The sequence below is a fragment of the Diospyros lotus genome, chromosome 1, assembly GCF_014633365.1.
Source record: "Diospyros lotus cultivar Yz01 chromosome 1, ASM1463336v1, whole genome shotgun sequence".
Lineage (NCBI taxonomy): Eukaryota > Viridiplantae > Streptophyta > Magnoliopsida > Ericales > Ebenaceae > Diospyros > Diospyros lotus.
Genome location: NC_068338.1, coordinates 45,350,502 through 45,373,722, shown reverse-complemented (window position 1 = coordinate 45,373,722; position 23,221 = coordinate 45,350,502). Strand labels below are relative to the sequence as shown.

The window sequence follows — 23,221 nt, the reverse complement described above, 5'->3', positions numbered from 1 at the left end:
AAGTCGGTCCAAAACCCACTAAAAAAGCTCTCAAAATCAACTTCTCAATGGCCAAACTTTCGGCCACTTTCGGCCGAAAGTTGGCTAATTCTGACGTGCTTTTGGCCATTTGTCGGCCAAGAATCTTGTCTTAGCCTTGCCCTGAAGCCCCAAGCCACTTCCTCGGGTCTTCAATGGCCGATTTCGACGATTGGATGGGTTGGTCGGCCATAGCTGTTTGGAGGTTCTCCTAAAATTTCACTTTGTCCCCTCAAACTTTGGCTTTCTCATTTTGGCTCATTTTCACAAAGCCCCTAAACTTTGCATAATTGCATTTAAGATCCTCAAGTTCTAAAACATCAATTTCCTTCTCAAAGATCATTTCGACCTCCCTCTGGCAATTTCAAAAAATTACACTTAGGCCCGAATCTTCATTTTGGCCCTAAACCTTTTCGTTTCTTCTTGAAATCGCTAAAGAGTTGTCCTACATACCGAATATGAATCCCCTCGAGGTTCCGTTAATTTCTCAAAAGCCCCCTACGATAATTCAATTTTGCAGCCTAAATCACAGTTGCATTTTATTTGTACTGAAAATCGTTCCTGATTCGGTTTCTTTCGATGCCATAAATCATGCCTCGAAATACTCATCATTGTCATATCATTTTTCTTTGGTATCTCGGCTCTAGGGCACTCCCTACAGTTAATTCAATCACTCATAATGGTAAGTAATTACCCTTATACCCTCAATTTATCTGTAATTTCACTTTTGCCCCAAGAAAATTTACTCTTGAGTCCTTTTAAAATTATTGGGTATTACAATGAGCTTATAATCGATATAGATCATGAGCCTCTATTCGAGCCAATTCGCGAACTAACGAGCCGAACTTTACTAAGCTCAAACTCAACTCGTTTATAAATCGAGTTTCAAAGTTAAATTTAAGTTTGTCTTATTCACCTTAACGAACGAACTCGAACGATCTTTTATCGAGTCAAACACCGAGCTGAGCCTGAACAAGTAGGCACATTTGCACCCCTACCTAGGGGTTATAATTTTATTTCTTGAACATTATTGGAATGAATTATAACTTAAGAAAAGTTTATAAAGAAATATATATTTAAATATAAAAAATGCTATATTGTATATAAAAAACTAATATTATATATACAATTGTCTATCACACTTGTAGTTACTTTTTATAATATGGGTGTGTTTGATATCATGAAAATTTCATGAAAAATGCCCCATCTAAGAAATTAAATTATATCTTTGTTGTTTGACATACTACATTTTTCTATAGAATTAAATTCCATGGTACAATCATTAAAGTATCATTTGGTCTATTTTTCATAAAAAATTCCATCTAAAATAGGTGATTTTTGTTTTCTATGCAAGTTGAAAAATATTTTATTTTCTAATCAAATGCTATCAAACACATCCTAAATATTTTTCATCATCTCAACTCCACACAATTATCATTTTTTTTAAATTAACCTAGCCACACCCCTCCCTTCATCTCTATTTCTTTTTTGAATTTCTATCTACAATGTATAATTTGGTTTGTTATCATCAACCCATGAAGTAAAAATAAAGAAATTTGCCCCACAACATAAGTTGAGTGGTCGGATAAGCAATATATTGGTGTCAATCTAGTGAATTGAGAGTTCAATCCTTACTCTGCGCAAGGGCCAAAGGCTCAACCTATGATTTATTTCTTTTGAAGTAATCGAAGTCACGAATACCGGGAGTCGCGCAAAACGATCATCCCAAAAATAAAGAAATATAGCATCAAAGCAAATACAAAAAATTAACAACTATATATACATAGCATCAATTACAAAAACTGCAAGAAATACTATGACAAAAGAGGAAAATATCACTTCATAATATAAACATATTTGAGTTGAACGAATTATGTAGAAAACAACAAATCATAATAAATCAAAATATTGAATAATTCGTTAGAGTATATGTACAAAATGACTTAAAAATCACATGATAAAAGATTGAATTTATCCCATAAGTAAAATTGTAATTCCAGGGTAAGACCAATGCTTATCAAATTAGGACAAAACTAACTGCTACAATTGGAGAAAATCAACAATCCATTGCTAGTTTGGTCTTGACAAATAATAATAATAATAATAATAATAATGAAAAATATTAGCCAAATTTTGATTGAATTTGAATGGAGAAGTTGAATGGCAAATTAGATAAAGTATCTTCATTCAACCTATCACTTGCGAGTGGAAATACCTACAAAATCAAGAGTTCGTGAAATGATCAAATCTTAATTAGAATATCAAAATTATACAAAGTAAATCAAATAACTCATTTAGCCAATGAATGAGAGTCACAAAGGTTATAGATCAAGACTTAGATTTGAATATCCAATACTACTTAGGTAACACCAAGAATAGGATTATCAATCTACCAACGAGCCCAGCCCCAAATTGCCCATTTCTCGGTTGAATCGACCCTCTTACCTTTTCCAACCCCTATTGCCAAAATAAATCGAATACTCTGCACGAAGTAGAGTTCACAAATGAGCAAGAGTTATAAAGATATTGGATTGCAGAATATAAGCTAAGAACTTCCGGCTAAAGAGAGTCATTGAAGCGATTTAAATAGGTAACGCAAGAGACTTCATCAGATCGCCCAAAATGTCAAAAAGAGATCTAAGAGATGGGGCTTAAGATAGCAAAGAGATGTCGCAAACAATCGGAAAGGAGGCTGTTGAGTCAATTGGCTCATATTAATTAAGTTTTAATGATTAACAAAAATATTTTTATAATATAAATGTTTTCTCTTACTCATGTAAAAAGTAAATTTATTTTGAATTAAAATAGAATTGCTTTTAGATAAGTTTTTTTATTTTAATCATTTATGTCTTAAAAGATTATATTTGAATTTTCAAATTTTGAATTAACGAAAAAATATTTTTAAATATGTTTTCTCTTACTCATACAAAAAGTAAATTTATTTTGAATTAAAGGAGAATGCTTTTAAACATATTTTCTTGTTTTAATCACTTGTGTCTCAAAAACTTATATTTGAATTTTCAAATATTGATTTTTCATGCAAAAAGTAATTTTATTTTAAATTAAAGGTGAGACATGTTTTCTTATTGTTTGAGAAAACTTAAATATTTTTTGAATTCAAACTTTATATTAATCCTTTATTTAGTGGCTAAAATGCTTATAAATATCCCTCAAACTCATTTTTTGAGTATCCAAGTACTTTCATTGCATATCTAAAGTATTCAAAAGCTCTTAAACGCTCTCAAGCAAATCATCAAAGCAATCAAAGACTCTCGAAATATTATTACACATCCACCGAAGAGCCATAAGAAAATAGGAGAAAAGTTCTTCAAGTTTTTTACGACAAATCCGAACTTCTCCATTTGAGGTTACAAATTTATTTATTTACTTAAATATTATTATCTTGTATAATTTGTTCTTATTTGTTTATTTGTGTCAAAGTGTGGACAAAATATTTGTAAACATTTAAATTATTATTGAGTATTGTATAGGTTTCTTAGATCCGTTAAAATCTAGGTGAATATAGTTTTCAATGTAAGTTAGGGAGAAAAATCTTGGTGTAGTAGTTGCCTAAAACTCGTTGTAATTTAGGCGTGTATCTAGTTTTCAATGTGAGCTAGTGTGGAAACTTTGGTGAAATTATTTTAGTGGAACTCTAAGGGTGGTTAGACCATGGGAGAGTGGACTACGTGTATATGAAGATATCAAACTATTATAAATTGTCTTGTACCTCATTTGTATTTATTTTTATTATATCTTGTGGTTTACATTTATTATTAATCTTAAATATAATTTATTATATTTATCAAATATATATATTTCAATAAAATCATTAATCGAGATATTTATTAAAATTGAAAAAAATTTTAATCACTCAATTCACCATCTCTTGAGTGGCCATACCCTAAAGGACCAACATAGGCGAGGCACATGGTGTCGCCAACAACAAGAAGGGGGGGGTGATTTGACTATCATACTTGAGAAGAAGAGAGAAAACAACACTTATATATGATAAAGTTAAGACATGAGAGGCAATGGGTTGAACTTACTTGAGCAAATGGACTTAGGCCCCATTTCTCCTCCAAAGTAAAGGTTAATGAGGTTATGACTCAATTTCTATTTTTAAGCTATCAATAAATAGAGTTGGCAAATAGACTCGGCGGCCCATGAGCCTGCCTCTCAGCCCTGCTTGGTATTGTAGCTAACGGGTTCGGCCCCAAAAATGTAGGTCGTGCTTGCACGATGCTTTGTGGCCCACGACCAAGCCCGCCTTGGCCGATTTATTAAGGGCCATAGGGTAGGATAATAAAAAATGGGGACTCAGCAGGCCCACGTCTCAGCCAATTTGTTACGGGTCATAGGGCCGTGTCGGCCCCCCCCCCCCCATTTCTCATTGTCCGGTCCGAGCCCATTTTTTAACTCTAACAATAAGTAGTGTTAGAATTAATTGATACTTTATTCACATATCAAAGCCTATAAAATTTAAACCTATCCAAAAAATCGTCACCATCTAAGCCTTTATTAGAAACACGGACCCAACAAGACCAACCAACCATCTCCTCCATTAGACTAAAGAATTTTCAACGTATAAGAATGCTCATTTTATAGATTCCGGCTGCCTGGGGTAGGGACAAATGGCCGCCTAGGGTAAAAACGTCGTCGTTTGTTCCCACACCTTGCTGCAGCTTCGCACAGCGGAGACCTAAGACCCGAAACGGACAAATCCCCTGTAAGCAAAGAGGGGGCGAGCGAGACAGAGAGAGCACCACCGCCACCACCACAGCGAAGCGAAGATGTCGTCGACGCTGCTGGAAGTTACAAGGGCGGGGCACGAGGAGGTGGAGCGGCTGGAGAGGCTAATAGTGAAAGACCTCCAGAACGAGCCTCCCACCGCCAAGGACCGCCTTTTCCAGAGCCACCGCGTCCGCAACATGATTCACCAAATCTCCTCCACCACTCTCAAGCTCGTAATCTTCCTCTCCCTCTCTCGCTGCTTCGTTCTGTTTTCCCTTTCATTTTTTCTTACGCTTTCTGCTCGCACGTACTTTGCAGGTCGAGACTTACGAGGACAAGGACAATGGCAGGAGGGACGAGATTGCCGCTCTCGGTGGCCAGACCGCCACCGGAACCAATGTCTTCAGCGCATTTTATGACAGATTGAAAGAGGTTTTCTTTTTTCTAGGGTTTTTCTCACTCTTTCTCGAATTCGGCTAGGGTTTTGGCAAGCAATGTACAGAAGTTAAGGGATTGGCTTGGAATTTTATTTGTTTGTTTTCTTGTTTATTTTATGGAATGAGAATGTAGTAAATAAATGTGCATGGGATATATGGTGAAGCTGAGGTGATTAGGCTACTTGAAAACAATCTGAGTTGTTTCTAATTTGTAATTCTTATTGCAATGTCCACACCTTGAGCAGATTCGGGAGTACCATAGACGTCATCCTGCCGCACGTGTAATCGATGCAAATGAAGAGTTTGAGGAGTTACTCAAGGAGGAACCACGGATTGAATTCGCTGGGGAGGTAGATTCTGTCTTGATCTGTGTGTGTATTGGTGGGCGTCCGTGCAATTTTGTACTTGTGCTTGTATGAGATTCAGATTGAATAGTTGAGAGACTGGGACATCATGGCCTATAAAAGTCTTTAACAAAACTTAATTTCCTTAATCTTATGGAGAAGTTACTTATGGAAATGAGGTTGTTGAGTTAAAAATAGAATAATCAACATGAACACAGAAGTTTTGTAGTGGTTCTGCTTAAAATGGGCCTATATCCAATAGAGGTTTTCTAGGCATTCCTCAAACCTTTTACACCAAGTGGCTTTCCAAAGGTTCACCACTTCAACCTATATGACAAATTGTGGTTTTCTTGGCTCAGTACACAACCAGTCCAATCCTTGATAGTAGATACAATGGATTTGATACACTTGTTCAAGGGTATATCAATACAATACATGAACTCTTTGAAGGTCTAAATGAGCAATAGTTACAACCCAAAGAAAGCAATCCAAAGGAAAGTTCCTACAAAATATACCAAAGAAAGCAAAACATGAAAATGATCACTTGAAGCCTCTTGAATGCTTGTATAACTTGTGAACCTTTGTTAGCTTGCAATGCTTACTGTGCCACTGTGTCTTGTTCTAAATTTTGAAACTTTGAGCCTCATTTGAAGCTTCAAAGTTTAGAACAAGGCATAGTGACATGCATAGCGAGCTCAAATGAGGCTCTACTTATAGGCAAAGGAGAGTTGGTTTAGAATTGTGGCCATTGGAAATTGGCAATTAAAAATTATCCTTCCAGCACAATGTTTCAAAACCTTGATTTGGGTGTTTGAAACTTGTCTCCTGCTCAAACAAAAATCTGAGAAAATTGAATGTGCATAAGAAAACTAATCATTTCTAAATTCAAAATTTTCTAATAATAAGCCAAAAATTTCTCTTGTACGCTTACAATATTCCAAATACAGTTGATCCAAATTTTATTGATTCTTCAATGATGTTTCAAAATTTGTTGAGATTAGCTGGTTAGGATATGAAACTCTGGAATTTCGCAATCCTTTGTTCAAAAGTGTCCAATTAGATTTTGAATCATTGATGGGAAGGTTTGAAAACATTGGAATTTTACAAACTCTCTGCTTGAATGTTTTGAAACACAGAAAGATGTGTTTTGAAACTTTACACTTGTTTTGCAAAATCTGAAGAGTTTTGAGCATGTATCAAGATATAAACCAATTCATCATTACAATAGACCACAGAATACATGAATAATTTAACTGTACTTTAAAGCACACGCTAATAATACATCAACTATTCATCAAGAACATAACCATCTCATAGTTAGCATTTAGGCAAAATGAACATACCAAAATATGGACATCCCATTTAAAAATTAATCAATTCTCATTTTTATAAATTTATTAAAACAAATTTATCCAAAATTTTTGTTAAAACACAACATTCAACATTGTGTTTTACCTTAAATGAAGATTGTCAGTTGTTTCCTTAGTCTCAAAATCATAGCATTTTGAAAATCATAGATTGTTAGTTCTTAGTTTTTTCTTTGGTAAGTATTTTACACTTAGCTAACTTTGGTTGATTCTATATTCAGGAAGCCTATGGGAGGTACCTAGACTTGCATGAATTATACAATGATTACATCAACTCTAAATTTGGGGAGCCCATTGAATATTCTGCTTATCTTGAAGTTTTCTCACAACCACATAAGATTCCTCGCAAAATGAAGCTGACAAGGTAAATACTCATTCCTTGCAAGACTCACCCTCAAAAAAAGAAAAGAAAAAAAGAGAGAGGAAATGTTCACCTTTACAATTTCTAAGTTGGAGGTGTCTGAGTGGTAGGAAGGAGCATTCACGTTTTATCTTTTTGCAGGCAGTATGGAGAGTATTTGGAGAAACTACTGGAGTATCTAATGTATTTCTTCGAGAGGACTGAGCCTTTGCAAGATCTTGATAGAATATTTTCAAAGGTTCACTTCCAATTACCACTCTTTCTCTCTATCTCCCTCATCTTCTAAGAAAGGAACAATTTGTTTTTTTTTTTCATATTTCATAAGGTATTGTTTATTAAAATATATAAAATTTATGGCCTATAGAAATGAAAATTATATGTAAAAACAGAAAAATGCATCTGATCAACTGAGTTTGGTGGCCTATGGAATCCTGGTAAGCTGTTTTAGAGTTTTTTCCCCTGTAGATGTGTGACTGCTGTATGGCAGGTAACAGCTGAATTTGAGGAGCAATGGGCTAATGGCAATGTGCAAGGATGGGAGAAAGGTCAAGAAAATGGTCATGTTTCAGCTCAGCCTAATGTGATTGATCTTGATTATTATAGTACAGCTGAAGAGTTGATGGAAGTGGGTCCTGAGAGATTAAAGGAGGTAAGTTGGGTCCTTGTAGCTTGTTTCAAATCCATGGAGATCATTACTTGTATTGAAACTTAAACCTGTTCCATTTTCTCATGTGTCATGTGGGAATGAAGTTTTGTAGTAACTGTAATCCTATATAAAAAAAGTGAAATGTCTATAGAGTCAAAATTCACGTATTAGGCTTCTTAAACAGTGTTATCTTTAACATTTTCCATTACTTTTGTATTTTAGTATAAACAATAGCAGTTTAATTTCAAGCTTGTGAACAGTTTTCTATGCAAAGCAAACTCTTCTATAGATTTCTATACTAAATGATGTAACATGCTGTGATCTTATCATTTTGAAAGAAAATCTCTGTTACTTTTGTATTTGAGGATGGCTTCAAGTCATACTAGAAAAGAAAACATCTGAATTGATCAATCCCCCCTGCCCCAAACACACACTTGATTCCTGAACATTTATAAATTATGTGAAAATGGATGGCAAACTCATGCGTGTGTGACTTTCTGGAGCTTGATCCTGTTGAATTTAAAAATTGGCTATAATCAATCTGGACTGTTTGGCTGCTGCCAAAATATCATCATTCAAGTAGTTTAAAAGAATACAGTACAACATGGATGCAGTCACAACTTTATTTAGGTTCTAAAGTGACTTTAGATAGAGCCAAATTTTGAAGGTAGAAGTTAAAACAAAATTTGAGACATTAACTTTGTGTGATTTGTGTATTGGTGCTTTATCAGTATCTCCAAATAGGAGAGACTTGTGAAAAGGAATTTTGAAGAGAATAGAAATCCTTAACTTCCATTCCGTGTGTAAGCTAAGATATACAAGAAATCTCCTAATAATTCTCCTAAAAACTAGGAATAGATTACAATCCTAATTAGTAGGACTAGATATCTTCATAATTTACAGATTTACATAAGAGATTAAAAAACTTAAGACAAATAAGGATTTATCTTCTCAACTCCTTATCCTCTTCTATTCAATTGCCAATCATTCTACTTTAAACTTCAATCGTTGACACTCCCCCTGAAGATTGAGAATGGATATCATCCATTCCAAGCTTGCTAGTCATCTTCTAATAAATGGCTGTGGGTAACCTTTTACTTAGAATATCTGCAAGCTATTCACAAGATGATATTTATGGGGTACAAATCAAACCACTACCCAATTTTTTTTGGATAAAATATCTGTCCACTTCAACATGCTAAGTTATGTCATGTTGGACTGGATTGTGAGCAATACTTATTGCTGATTTGTTGTTAGACTAGAGTATCATAGGTGCTGCCAAAGTGATTTTCAAGTCATCTAGTAATATTTTCAACCAAAGTGACTCACAAACTCCAAGAGCCATGGATCTGAATTCTGCCTCCGCACTTGACTGGGCCGCTACACCTTGTTTCTTACTCCTCGAAGTCACAAGGTTACCCTCTAGGAAGGTACAATACCTAGATGTAGATCTCTTGTCCACCATTGATCTTGCATAGTCTGCATTAGTATAGGCTTCAAGTGTCATGCATTCTTCCCTTTTGAACATAATGCTTTTTTTTGGTGTTCATTTCAAATAATGCAATATTCTATAAATTGCCATTTGGTGAGTTTCTTTTGAATTATGCATGAATTGGCTAACCTCCCCCACTGCATATACAATATCTGGCTGAGTATGAGCTAATTTGTCTTCCCACCAGCCTTTGGTAGGACCCTTTATCAACTTCATTATCCTCTGGAACTTCCCCCAATTTATGATTTGGTTCAATTGGAGTTTCAGCTTCCTTATAACCTAGTAGTTTGATTTCTGTTAGCAAATCCACAATATATTTCTATTGTGAAATAAAGATGCCTTCTTTTGAGTGGGCAACTTCTATGCCTAAGAAGTATTTCAATCTCCCCAATTCTTTAATTTCAAACTTCTTGATTAGGCATTCCCTGAGTTTATTCCTATATTCTTCATCATTTCTGGTCACAACAATATTATCCACATATACAAGTAAAGCTATCACCCCCCCCCCCCCCCCCACGGTGGCCGAGTGATGTATGAAGAGGGTATGGTCTCCTTGATTTTGTTTATACCCTATAGTAAGCATTACTTTCGTAAACAGGCCAAACCAAGCCCTAAGAGATTGTTTAAGGCTGTATGAAGCCTTCTTCAATTTGCACACTACATTATCTTGGTTAGTTGGACTATATCTAGGTGGTAAATTCATGTAAACTTCCTCTTCTAGGTCTCCATGTAAGAAAGCATTTTTTACATCATATTGCAGTAATGGCCAGGCTAGATTAGCATCTAGAGATAGGAGTACCCAAACTGTGTTTAGCTTTGCAATAGGGGCAAATGTGTCTAGGTAATCTATGCCATATACTTGAGTGTATCTCTTGGCCACTAGTCTTGCTTTATATCTGTCTAATGTCCCATCAAAATTATATTTGATTGTGTAAACCCATTTATATCCCATCGGATATTTTCCTTTAGGTAATTGAACCAGCTCCCAAGTTTGGTTTTTTTCAAGGGCTGCTATCTCGACTTCCATGGCATTCCTCCAATTCTCATCCCCTATAGCTTTGGTAAAATGCTTGGGAATAGGTATGGTATGCAGGCTGGTCAGGAAGGTTTTATGTGGGTTAGATAATTTGGAATAGGATAGAAATAGATGCAATGAATGCTTGGTATGGGTCCTAGTGCCTTTTCTAAGGGCAATAGGCCATTCAAGGTCACTTTGAGAGATTTTAGGCTCACTCGAAGGTTCAATAGGTTCGGTTATAGATCTAGAGGGATTAATAGGGGATTTACCTGATGAGATTTCAAGGAGAGTGTCAGTGCTCTTATCAGCAGTAGGTTCGATATATGAATTGGATTCTTGGACATGCATAGGGCTAGAAACCAACCGCTTTCGTCTTGAATAGACTTGTAGAGGAGGAGTACTTGGAGTAAGGTTTCTCCTAAGTTATATTTGATGAATCCTTAGAATTAACCGGACCAGAATAAGACAAAGAATAAAAAAAATCTAGATCAGGTAGAGATGAAATTTGGTCTCTGTCTATGATTGTTTGGCTGTTATGAGAATGGTCAAAATAAGGCATGTTTTTCACAAAAGTCACATTAGCTGATACAAAGAATTTTTTTGAAGGGGGATGGTAACATCTATAGCCTTTTTGGGTAGATGAGTACCCAATGAAGATGCATTTTAGAGCTTGAGGGTCTAACTTGCCTCTATGAGGATTATGAATATGGACAAATGATATATACCCAAAATTTTTTGGCAACTAGGGATATGAATGTCAGGGAAGCGTTTAGTTAGAAGTTGCATAGGGCTGTGAGAGTCAAGAGTTTGGGAAGGCAATCGATTGATGAGGGATGTGGCAGTTAGAACCGTTTCTCCCCAATAGTGTTTGGGAACATTGTGGTGAAAAAGGAGTGCTCTAGTAATAACCAATAGATGCCAATTTTTCCTCTCGGCTACCTCATTTTGTTGAGGAGTATAGGGACAAGAGGACTTATGGATAATCCCTTTTTGTTTCAAAAAAATTGATAGGGATTGGTTAAAGAAATCTTTGGCATTATCAGATCTTAGTCTCTTGATTTTCACTCCAAATTGAGTACTAATCATGTTATAGAAGTTAGGAAAAATAGTGTTCACTTCAGATTTATTTTTCATAAGAAATAACCACATCACTCGGGTGCAATCATCCGCAAACACTACAAACCACCATACCCTAGAAATATTGGGAATGGTTGGCCCCAAACATCACTATGAATGAGAGAGAATAGAACATATGTTCTTTTATTCAATGAAGGATAAGTCACCCTCTTATGTTTAACAAATTCACAAACTGAACACTGAGAATTTTTAACATCTAGACCCCTAAATAAAGCTGGAAACATGACCCTAAGAGTAAAAAACGAGGGGTGGCCAAGGCGATAGTGATGTAACCAAATTTGATCTCTACTAGATTGCACCAAACATGACACAAAATTCACCTTTTCCTTTTTCTTATGTTCATTTGGTCCTTCATGATAGTATAGGCCGGTCCAATCATCTTCTTCGATTCTTGTCCCCAAATTTCACAGAAAGTAGGATAAAAGTTAGCATTGCAATTGTTGTCTAGAACCAGTTTTTGAATAGAAATAAGGTTAGTAAATAAGTTAGGGACATGGAGAACATTCTTGAGTGTAATACATTCATTGAGAATGATATTTCCTTGGTTGACAACGGTGGTTAAGGACCCATCTTCCATGGTTATTTTCTTGGAACTTGAACAAGGGCTGTAGGTAATGAAATAATAGGAAAGAGGGGTCATATGATTTGGGGCAATAATAGGAAAGAGGGGTCATATGATTTGGTGCCCCAGAGTCTAGGATCCAAGAGTTAGGTTGGGTTATTCCCGAAGCATGTAGGGTAAGAGAATGAGAGGAAATACCTCTAAGTGCCAGAGAACATGTACCTTTTTCTTTCTTGTCAAGAGATTCTAGAAAATTCCTTAGCTTCTCAATTTCTGCCTGGTTGAGATCCAAGCCTTCTCCCTATTCTGATCTTTTTTGCTCTACTTGCTGTTGGCTGCTAGCTATATTATCCATATAAGCTTGGCTTTGGCCCCCCAGCTGCCTTCCTTTGGATGGTTTTCCATGTAACTTCTAGCATCTCTTTATGGTATGCCTAGGGTTTTTACATAACGTACACCGCAGAGAGTCTTTATCCCTAGCCTTCCTCTCCTCTTTAGGACCCTTGTTAGGAGTCTTTAGTGATACTAGTGCTGATCTCTCTATTGGAGAGTCGTCTAGCATCACTCCCCTTCTCCCTTCTTCAACCTGGATTATAGAGATTACTTTATTTAAAGAGGCTAAATCCTCCTTACCAAGAACTTGGAACTCTTACCGCATCAAACTCCATATTAAGTCCAACCAAGAAATCATAGATTTTTTCTTTCTCCACAAACCTTTTTTGTAATGCTGCATCTTCACTGCATTTCATCTTTAGGCATTGGTAATGATCCAATTCTTGCCATAAAGTTTGCAATGTATTGGCATACTCAGTGATAGACCTTGCCCCTTGTTTGGTGGCAGCAATCTTGGTCCTTACTTCATAAATCTGTGCAGCCATCTTTCACCTTGGAATAGGTGAGCTTGACTGCCTCCCATATGTCTTTCGCAATTGTTAAGAACATCACCGTATCACTTATCTCCGGTACCATTGAATTTCAAAGCCATGACATCACTAAGGAATCCTCCTCATCCCATGCTGCAAACATAAGATCTTCCCCCTTAGGACCAGTTCCCAAGAGATGACTTAATTTCCCTTTTCCCTTGAGAAAAGTACAGATTAACTGGGTCCACTTCAATTAATTTTTCTCATTCAACTGGTAGGCCACCTGGAGATTTTGCAACTCACCTCCATTGCTTGTACTGCCCGTTCCAGCAAACAGAACTTTCGTGGTGCTGCTGGTTTCCATCGTCTTCGGTGCAGGATTTGTGTTAGAGGTAGTAGACATCCTATCCTATCAGGTGAAGGAATAAATGATCAAAGATCGGGTAAAAAAGGAAACAAAGAGGGCTTATTGGGTGAAGAAAAAAGGCAAAGGAGGCCTTGATTATCCCACTAAGGTGGTGATAATGAACGCCTGAGAAAGGCACTGGAGGCCAGAAAAAGGAGCCCCTTAGAAGGCCGACTCTGATACCATGTCAAAAAGAATTTTGAAGATGTCATGACCCAAGGGCATTAAGGGAGTAATATAGTAATAGGCTCTTGATAATGGTAAGGAGGTATTTTAGCCAGTGGTTTGGAGCACATGGGTGACTTGGGATGCTGTTAGGAATCTGATATGCTTATACAAGGCTGTTGTAAACAAATGAGATGGTTTTATGCTTGATTTGAATGAATTCTTAATTCTCATTTCTCTCTAAGACTCTCTCCAATCTTCTCACATTCCTCTACTGTTTCTCCCCCCTTTCTCTCAATATCTCTCTCTCTTTCTACTAATTTCCCCATTCCTTTAATTCTGATTTCTCTCCTAATTCCTATCACAAGCCTAGCTAACTCTAAGAATGTGACAAATGGTATCAGAGTAGTCATTCTTCGACTGTGAGTTCGACAATCCAGTTAGGTGTCTGACTTTTGAAGTGGCAGAATTAAGAGAAGATAGTAATGGGAGAACGAACACCAATCCATGGTAGGTTTTGACGCTAACCGACGATCAGTGGCGGAAAGTAACAAGTTGCAGGAGGCGATTCCAGAAACAACACAGAAGTGACAGAGCGACGGAGTCAAACCTTTTCGGTGGTGCGATTGGAGTCGATACATTTAGGAGTCTGTTCTAGAAGTGACTCATAAAAGCAAAACTTGAGGCAGGAAGGTGATTGATGGCAGGTAAATGGTCACTTCCGATTTGAGTTTGGAAGGAGTCGGTGGGGAATACGATCGTTGAATCCAACAACGATCGTGAGCGGAGCAGATCGAAGAAGTTGGTCGAGAAGATTGCTCGACTTTTGGAGGCGAGAAAGAATCCGACTCTATTATCGATCTCCAACGGTGATTTACATTAGTGATTAGGTGAAGCGATTCTGATAAATTACAAAACCAAGCTAGTGGTTGCGGCCATGGGACGATGATTGGGTGAAGCAGACGGTGATGAGTGTTGGTATCAGGACTTAGCGGAATTGAAGACGACACAATCAGGAGGTGTGGAATTGAAGACGACACAACCAGGATGTGCCGACGGTGATACCGAGTTGCTGTAGTTGATCAAGAAGGTGAGGCAATTGTAGGAGACTTTTGGCAACAGACGAGCCAGAAGGCGGAATCGGATCCGTGGCCTAGCCGTTCAGTTTGCTGGAGAATTGAAGATTGCTAACGGTGGTGAGGTGATTGCTTGTCTTGGGCAACTATTGTGAAGCAGGTTGATTGCGACTATTTTTCGAGGCTAGGCAGTGTGGATCAGCAAGTCGAAGCACAACATTCCAACGAGTTTAGGTGGTCTTTGTTGTTGAAATTGAGACCAATCATAACCGAAGGGGAGAAGCAACTCTCGGGTCGGAAGTTTCTGTTGGTTTTATCAGAAATTTCAGACAACAATTGATCTAATAGATCCAAACTCTTGCTACTTGGACTTTGAAGTATACGGTTTGTGAAAAATCAGCCATGGAAAGCAATGCACGCATGAGGTAATTGGAGCCTCAATGGCAGCAGAAGAAGGCTGCAATTTCAGTTGGAAACAGCAGGGAACAAGAGAAGGGGATCAGCCAAGTTGACAAGGAAACAAGAAGTGTAATACAAGATACGAGCAAGGATTTCGGCCATATGTTACATGAGTAACTGCAAGAGTTTGCAATGATACTAACTAAGAAGTATCATTATAGCTTTCCGATTGAATTCTTTGAAGATTATCGTGGGAGTTTTAACAAAGAAGAATTCCTAAAAATGGAGCACCCGGAGGAGAAGTGCAATATCAAAAATGATATTAAAGGTGAATGGCATTATCTAAAGAGAATCTGTAATGAACAGATTGATAGGGCAGCAAAGGCAAAAAGAGAATTAAAGGAACACACCGATTCCTTTGGAAAAGAAGTTCTTGATGGTGATGTTTTTGGGATTCTGCAACAAGATTAGTCTAACTTTAAGGAAGAAGGAGAAGAGGAAGAAGAGGAGGTGGAAGAAGAGAGTGAGGAAAAGGAATTGGAGGATGGCACTCAAACAATTGACAGCCTCTCAAGCACTCTTACTAGTGCTGAGACACTTGGCCTGTAGGCACCTTAGGCGAATCCCACATCGGCCATGGATCGGGGGGAGATCTGGGACCGGTTGTAAGGTCGCATGACGAGAACATCATATACTTAAGGGGGGGAGAATGTAATACCCCGAGAGCCCATAGAAGTTAGTATATATCGATGATAGTGTAAGAAAGGAAACAACATCAGCTGGATATCTTTTGGGCTGAATGTTGGCAAAGAACTCCCAAGTTAAGCGTGCTTAACCTGGGGTAATCCAGGGATGGGTGACCCCCCCCGGGAAGTTCGTGTAGGCCCATCAGGGTAAGTTGTTTCGGTCCTTCCCATCGCTCGAACGGGATGTTACAGGTGGTATCAGAGTTGACTCCCGAGCCTCTGAGCGCGGTGGTGGGGCAAACCTCAGCGAGGACGCTGAGTCCCCGAGGGGGGGTGCGTGTAGGCACTTTAGGCGAATCCCACATCGGCCATGCATCGGGGGGAGATCTGGGACCGGTTGTAAGGTCGCATGACGAGAACGTCATGTACTTAAGGGGGGGAGAATATAATACCCCGAGAGCCTAGAGAAGTTAATATATATCGAGGATAGTGTAAGAAAGGAAACAACACCAGTTGAATACCTTTTGGGCTGAATGTTGGCAAAGAACTCCCAAGTTAAGCGTGCTTAACCTGGGATAATCCAGGGATGGGTGACCCCCTTGGGAAGTTCGCGTAGGCCCATCAGGATAAGTTGTTCCGGTCCTTCCTATCGCTCGAACAGGATGTTACATGGCCAGGTGTCAATCATTGAGAAATCATTGGCTGGAATTGAAGTTGCAGCAGCTCCTAATGCTAATGTTCACAAATATCCTTGGTATGAGTATCCAAGGCAAGTCTACAATCCTCCATTGCTGCGTTTTGAGGATGCTGTTGATATTTCTACAACGGAGCATGGTTGTGGGTTGAAAGGGAAGACAATAATTGCAACTAAGGATGAAGGTCTACCATTCTTACTTGTATTGGATGGTAAAGAACTACTAACGGAGGTCACAGACACAGATAGTCTTTACGTTGGACTCCAAGTTTCAGCTACTAAGTATGTATGTCCGGAATTTGCTGATCATGTCCATAGATTGGAGATCAAGCTTGATCAAACAACTATTGTAGAAGGTGGGTGTATTGGATTTGAACGCTATTAGGTTGCTCCCATTGAAGTTCTAGGCTAAATTATGCCTGGGATTGATCTCGAACACTTAAGAACGAGGAAGAAGACGAGGCCTAGAAGGAGAAAGAAAGAAAGAAAGAAAGAAAGAAAGAAAAATCAGATAGAGAAGGCGGGAATTGGATGAACAATGGCTATTTGCTGCAAGTTTTTGGGGACAAGAACTCTCTCAAGGAGGGGGGAATTGTCATGACCCAAGGGCATTAAGGGGGTAATATAGTAATAGGCTTTTGATAATGGTTAGGAGATATTTTAACAATTAATTAGAAGCACATGGCTGCGTGTGCAAGGTTGTTAGGAGACAAATATGCCTATATAAGGCTGCTGTAAATGGATGGGATTCTCATGTTGAATGATATAGAAATTCCAATTTCTCTCCCAAGATTTCTCTCTCTCTCTCTCTCTCGTTCTTCTGCCATTCTCTCTCAATTCTCCCCCCATTCTTCTTCAACTTCCTTTCTATACATTCTGTTCTTGACCTTCATTGTATTGGATCCTTCCGATTTCAATATCTCTCCCTCTTTCTACTGATTTCCCCCTTCCTTCAATTCTAATCTCTCTCCTAATTCCTATCACAAGCCTAGCTAACCCTAGGAATGTGACAGAAGAGAATAAAAATCCTTGACTTACATTCCGTGTGTAAGCTAATATATACAAAATATCTCCTAATAATTCTCCTAAAAACTAGGAATAGATTACAATCCTAATTAGTAGGACTGGATAGCTTCATAATTTACAAATTTACATAAGAGATTAAAAAACTTAAAACAAATAAGGATTTATCTTCTTGGCTCCTTATCCTCTTCTATTCAATCGCCAATCATTCAACTTTAAACTTCAATCGTTGACAAGACTGATTTTATACTTGGTCTGCAGTGTCCGTCTGCTTTACTTGTTGAGTATATTTTTTAACTTTTACATGATATTAATTGGTTACTACCGTGTTATTGGCAGGCATTGGCTGCACTAGGACTGAAGACAGGTGGTACCGTTCAGCAACGTGCAGAGAGGCTTTTCCTAACAAAGGTGATTATGCCAGCTCCTTTCCATGGACAAAATGGTCCTGCCCTTGTTTCTGTTGAAACTTTCTAGTTCCCTTATATGACGGTATGAAAGTAAAAGCTGTAACTCATCAACCATGTGATTGTTTAATATGGGCTACAGTCTGAGTCCCCCCCCAACTCTTAGTCAAAGCAGTATTTGGTTAGAAATTTTGTTGTCCCATAAAGTTCCAGTTCTGCAAATCATCTTGAAATGTAAATAGATATATATATATATACATATTTATATTTAATGGTGCTGCATGACCCAAGATATTTGGTTAAAAACTTCAACATCCCTTGGTGTTTGTAGTGCCTATGAATTATGGACCTAGATGACCATGCAAGTATTAGTACGATCTTGACTCTTATTACCTCAGCTGTATGTTATTGATATAACACTGGGGAATAGTGCATGAATGTAGATTTGCTTCTTTAATAACTATTGGTCTTGGGGAAGAAAATTTAATTCTATAATTTACTTTCAAATTGTTTTCTAGTTGTTTAAATTTTTAGGAGTTTAAACTCAATATCTGTTTCAGTTTCTAGGATTTTTCAGCTTCCTGGCTTTGTTTCTTTCATCTTTAGAACCTTATTTTACAGACTTTCTCACAGAGATCTCAGATCAGCTATGGGCTTTTCTCACAGGGCACACATTCAGAAGTAGTCAATTAATTAGGAGTCACTATCAAACATTTTAGGGATTTGTTTTTTAGTGTGATTTTATTCTGGTTTCCTATCTTGGTAAGTATTGGTATATTCTGTTGCTTATCTTGATCAGTTTGTAGTATAAGTTTCATAGTATTCATTTGATAAAGTTGGATTATTGAATTTTTAGAATTCCGGCATTCCATTTTCCGTCGCCGGTTCTCTCTGTTCTCACCTCTTTCCTTCTTTTTTGTTACACTTCTTTCTTTTTTCTTGCCTGCTTTAGGGCTACAAGTTCTGCACACGTTTATATTGGAGTCTAGCCACAAGTTCTTCACTGCTTTTTATTGCAGCCTAAGTTCAATCCATCTTGTCGACCCATCTTCAATTTTCCTTGTTGAGTGTAACAGCAGTAGAACAAAGCCTAAACTTCAAATTCAGACTACCACTACATTAGGGTACCTCAGCCTAGCAGGCATTGATTGCATATGAAAGAAAAGCAACCAAGCAACAATCTGCAGCAATTGTTCTTCAACATCGATGTTACACTCATAAATTGATCTTCTAGTTCTCTTTCTCTGCTTATGTGTTCCTCTTCTTTCTTTTTTTTTTTTTTTTTCTTTTTTCTCCTTGGCTGCTTAATACCTATTAATTATTGAGGTATATTTTTGACCGAACATGTCTCCATAACCTTTTCATTTCCTTATCTGCAGCATACACCTCTTGAACAGCTGGACAGGAAACATTTTGCCAAAGGCTTGCCTAGATCAGAACAAAATGGAGCTGCTGCAGCTTTGCAACAAGCTGAGAGTGTGAAAGAAATTGGCCTGATGGAAGCCAAGATTAAAAAACTTTGTGACCTACTTCATGAGGTTAACTTGTGCTGCACATTTTCTTAGTTTTTTCATGAAAAACATACATAAGATCTAGACAAAATCTCAATCCATCTTATCTTGCTAGAAGAAAAAAAAAAAAAAAAATAGAATTGGACAATGAAAGACTCCTGAAATAAGGTTTTGCTAACTTCTATTTGTACTTATCATTTGCATTGAAGTATTGGCATACACTGAAGCATCATTGTAAATCTATTGAAGATGATACAACTGTCCATTGATTGCTGTTTGATGCAGTCTTTTGTGACCTTATGCAGACAATTGTCCGGACAAAAGAGAACATTGAGAAGAAACAGGCTCTGACATATGAGGAAATGGAAGCCGAGCGTGAGGAGGTAATAAATCACTTTTGTGCCCTTACATTTTTCCCGCTCTCTTTTTCCCACTTACTTGGCAGTTGGCCTTACAGAGTTTCTTCTACTAGATTTTTATAAAGAATTGTTAGTTTGTATCTCTTTGCAGATCCACTTTACAATTTTAATTTGTCAATGTGAATCATATCTTTAGTAATGCGTCTGGTATCGCAAATTTCAGAACTATGGCATACATGCCTGTTTTCTTTGTTTACCAAGAGTCAACACTAAAAGTGGTATGACAAATGCAATAAATTAAAAAAAAGTGGTGTGAATCAACCATTATGGTTTTAGATGCTTAAACTAATCAATTATAATATATAATTTCCAATATGTAATGTGATTGTCTTTAGATGCTTAACAGATAACATATAATTAGCATGTTTTAGGAAACTGATAACAAGTATCAATATCTTTAAAAATATATCGATTGGTTAAGAGCCTAATTGGCGGTGAGGTGAAAAGGCAAAAAAGTTCTCTCTCTCTCTCTCTAAATAAAAGTGCTTCTTTGAGTGCTCTTTGTGGTGTTTGGCCAAAATAAAATAAAAGCACTTTTACTGACAGAAAAGATATTTTTCTGCTCAAGCATAAGTAGAAATTGGGGTTCTTGATATGAAGCAAAAGTCAAAACAGAAAATAAAATTATTTCTAGACGAAATTACCTCTAATCAATTTAAAATTACAAGCATTACCCTTGTCAATTAGTATTAACTACATAAACACTTTAAGTCAGTATTATTTTTGATGATTTTATTGTTATAAACACTTTTTGCATACACACACTAAAAATGTTCTCGGATGATCTGGTCAAATGGTAAATTGCTTTTTCTTGAAAGTGATTTTTATAGAAGTGTTTTTTACTTAAGTGATTCTCGTAACAACAGAAGTTTTACAGCAATGCTAAATGGGCACTAAGAAATATGTATCTTTGAAAAAATTTATCGGTCGGTTCAGATGTTTTTGATAGTGATCAGAAATGTAATTGAGAGAAAATAGTATGTCTTGCAGTGTTTTAAGCTAGCTTAATATTTTTACTAATACAAGAATTATTATGTATTTGAATTTTATTCTGTGGAGATTTTTGTGTTCTACTTGAATCATTATCCCAAGTTCTTGCAACGTTGCCATGCTATTTTTGCCTGTTTCAGGACTCTATTTAATGAGATGTATCACATGAATGCTTTTGTCAAGAATCACTAAAACCACAAATTTTAACTAATACCCATTTCTGGGGAATGAGTTGGTTTGAGTTTACATTTTCCATCAACCATAAAAGCCTTATTAAATTTGAAAATTTTAATCAGGAAGAGGAACAAGCTGATACCGAAAGCGATGATGAGGAGCAGCAGATCTATAATCCCCTGAAGTTGCCAATGGGTTGGGATGGGAAGCCTATTCCTTACTGGTTATATAAACTTCATGGTCTTGGTCAGGTAATTTCTGACTGAATGGATGCTGATAGGGCTCCCATATTATTTTGTAGAAGTTTGTTATTGTCATCCTAGATGTTTGTTGTTTGAATGATTTTAGAACAGTAAAATTATCGTTTTCTTTAGGTAACTGAATTTTGCAAAGTGCTTTTGTTTACTTAGTTACTAAATGGATATATTTGGTTGTATAAATTTGCATCATGCAGAGTTCATGTGGTTATTTGTTTATTTTATTCTTTGTGGAGGCAGTGATGTTAGTGTTTGGCTTTGACATATCTCTTTGGGTGAACCTAGTATGTTGTTTCTTTCCGGCCTCTAAAAAACAAATATCTTTTAACTGCATTTTAGGAATTCAAATGTGAGATATGCGGGAATCACAGTTACTGGGGCCGCAGGGCGTATGAACGCCACTTCAAGGAATGGCGACATCAGCATGGAATGCGTTGTCTTGGTATTCCAAACACCAAGAACTTCAATGAAATCACATCAATAGAGGTGTGCTTCTATCTTAGTTTCTTTATGCATGATGCAATATGAATTCATCCTGCAATTTATATTTCCTACTATTTTGTTTTCCATTGTGGTATTATTCCATTCTTCATTTTATTGGCCGTGATACTCTGTACTGGAATTTTTAAGCTAAGCTTGAAATTTTATAAATGATTATTGCACTTTCTCCCCTATAGAACTTATTTCCACCTGTGGGGGGCATGGGTGGACACTGGCTTTTTCACTATTAGGTTAGATGACCATCAACTTCTACATTCTCATTCAAGTAGCAAGCAAAAGTCCAATGGCAACTTTTCAGAGATGTCATGGGTTTTTTTGGCCTTGTTTGGTTTGATTTGTGCATATAACTGGGTGCGTAACTACATTTATATAAACAGTCCCAACAGACAATATATAAAAAAAAAACTTCCTTTTGCTTTTGTTGTTTTATCAAATGGGAAAGGCTGAATTTCCATTTTGATTCTCTTATAAAGGAGGCAAAGCAACTCTGGGAGAGAATTCAAGAGCGACAAGGACTGAACAAGTGGCGTCCAGACCTTGAAGAAGAGTATGAAGACAGAGAGGGCAACATTTATAATAAGAAAACCTATACCGATCTTCAGCGCCAGGGATTAATTTAAGCAAACAGTTGACGAGAATCTTCTGTACAAAGTAAGTCTGGAAGGTGGGGAATTTCTATTCCTGCAACCCTTGTTTGTTTTTAAGGAGGACTGGCATCCAATCCCCAAAACAAACAGTTTTCTTAAGTGGATGCATGGAGATGGCTTATTTCGTCATTCCCTGCACCAAATTTTGCCCCCCTTGGAGTACTATTGAGCCTGAATTTATTTTGGCAGGAACAATCTGATCTCTGGCAAATCCAGAAGATTGGTTTGTTTGGGTTTTCATTTATTTGATATATTGATTTTTCTCTTCCGTTTTTTTTTTTTTTTGGGGGGGGGGGGGGGGGGGGGGGGGGGGTGGGTGGGTAAACCCCTTTTTTATGTTTAATGATTTTTATTCCTTATTTTGAAATTACCAATATACTTTTTTTTTTCCTGCTTGCAGGTTGTGGCCCCAACTTGAATCCTGAGGATTAACTTGGTGACTGAAATTTCAAGAGGAACACTGCCTGTTTGATATACATGAATGTTATCGTTGTATTACTTGGTTAAGGAACCTGAACTAGGTCAAGTTCATGGTCGACAAAGATTCCAATGTGTCTAGGTCGTGAGCTGTGATCTTTCTTGCATGCTCATTTTTTGCAGTTTAGCAATCTAGCATACTCAAATATGGCCCATAAAAACTGTTAAAAAGAGTAATATCACAGTTCTCCTTGCATGCAATTTGCCAACTCACTGTCACCCCTTAAATGGTTGCCAATGTGTTTGTTTATGTGAAAGAGTGTTCCCTTTTTATGCTGGATCTGGATAAAAAGGGTGACACTTGGCCCCGACCTCTTAAACTAGGAACTATTCTCTCACGGTGGTGGAGATGTTTCCTGGACAAGAGGTTTGATGGAAGAGCATCTTCCTTTATCCCATACATCAATACT

General features: G+C 37.2%; 1 protein-coding gene across 1 annotated transcript; it reads left to right on the top strand.

Moving 5' to 3' along the window:
• The first annotated feature begins 4,648 nt into the window (after positions 1–4,648).
• LOC127806472 (splicing factor SF3a60 homolog) lies at positions 4,649–23,020 on the top strand. The gene is made up of 13 exons (XM_052343798.1): positions 4,649–4,985; positions 5,071–5,184; positions 5,435–5,539; positions 7,122–7,264; positions 7,403–7,499; positions 7,749–7,910; positions 17,768–17,839; positions 19,215–19,373; positions 19,652–19,729; positions 21,052–21,180; positions 21,526–21,672; positions 22,161–22,338; positions 22,735–23,020. Exons 1-12 carry the CDS (start codon positions 4,812–4,814, stop codon positions 22,305–22,307), a joined length of 1,527 nt encoding a protein of 508 aa, XP_052199758.1. The 5' UTR covers positions 4,649–4,811; the 3' UTR covers positions 22,308–22,338; positions 22,735–23,020.
• Positions 23,021–23,221: the final 201 nt, after the last annotated feature.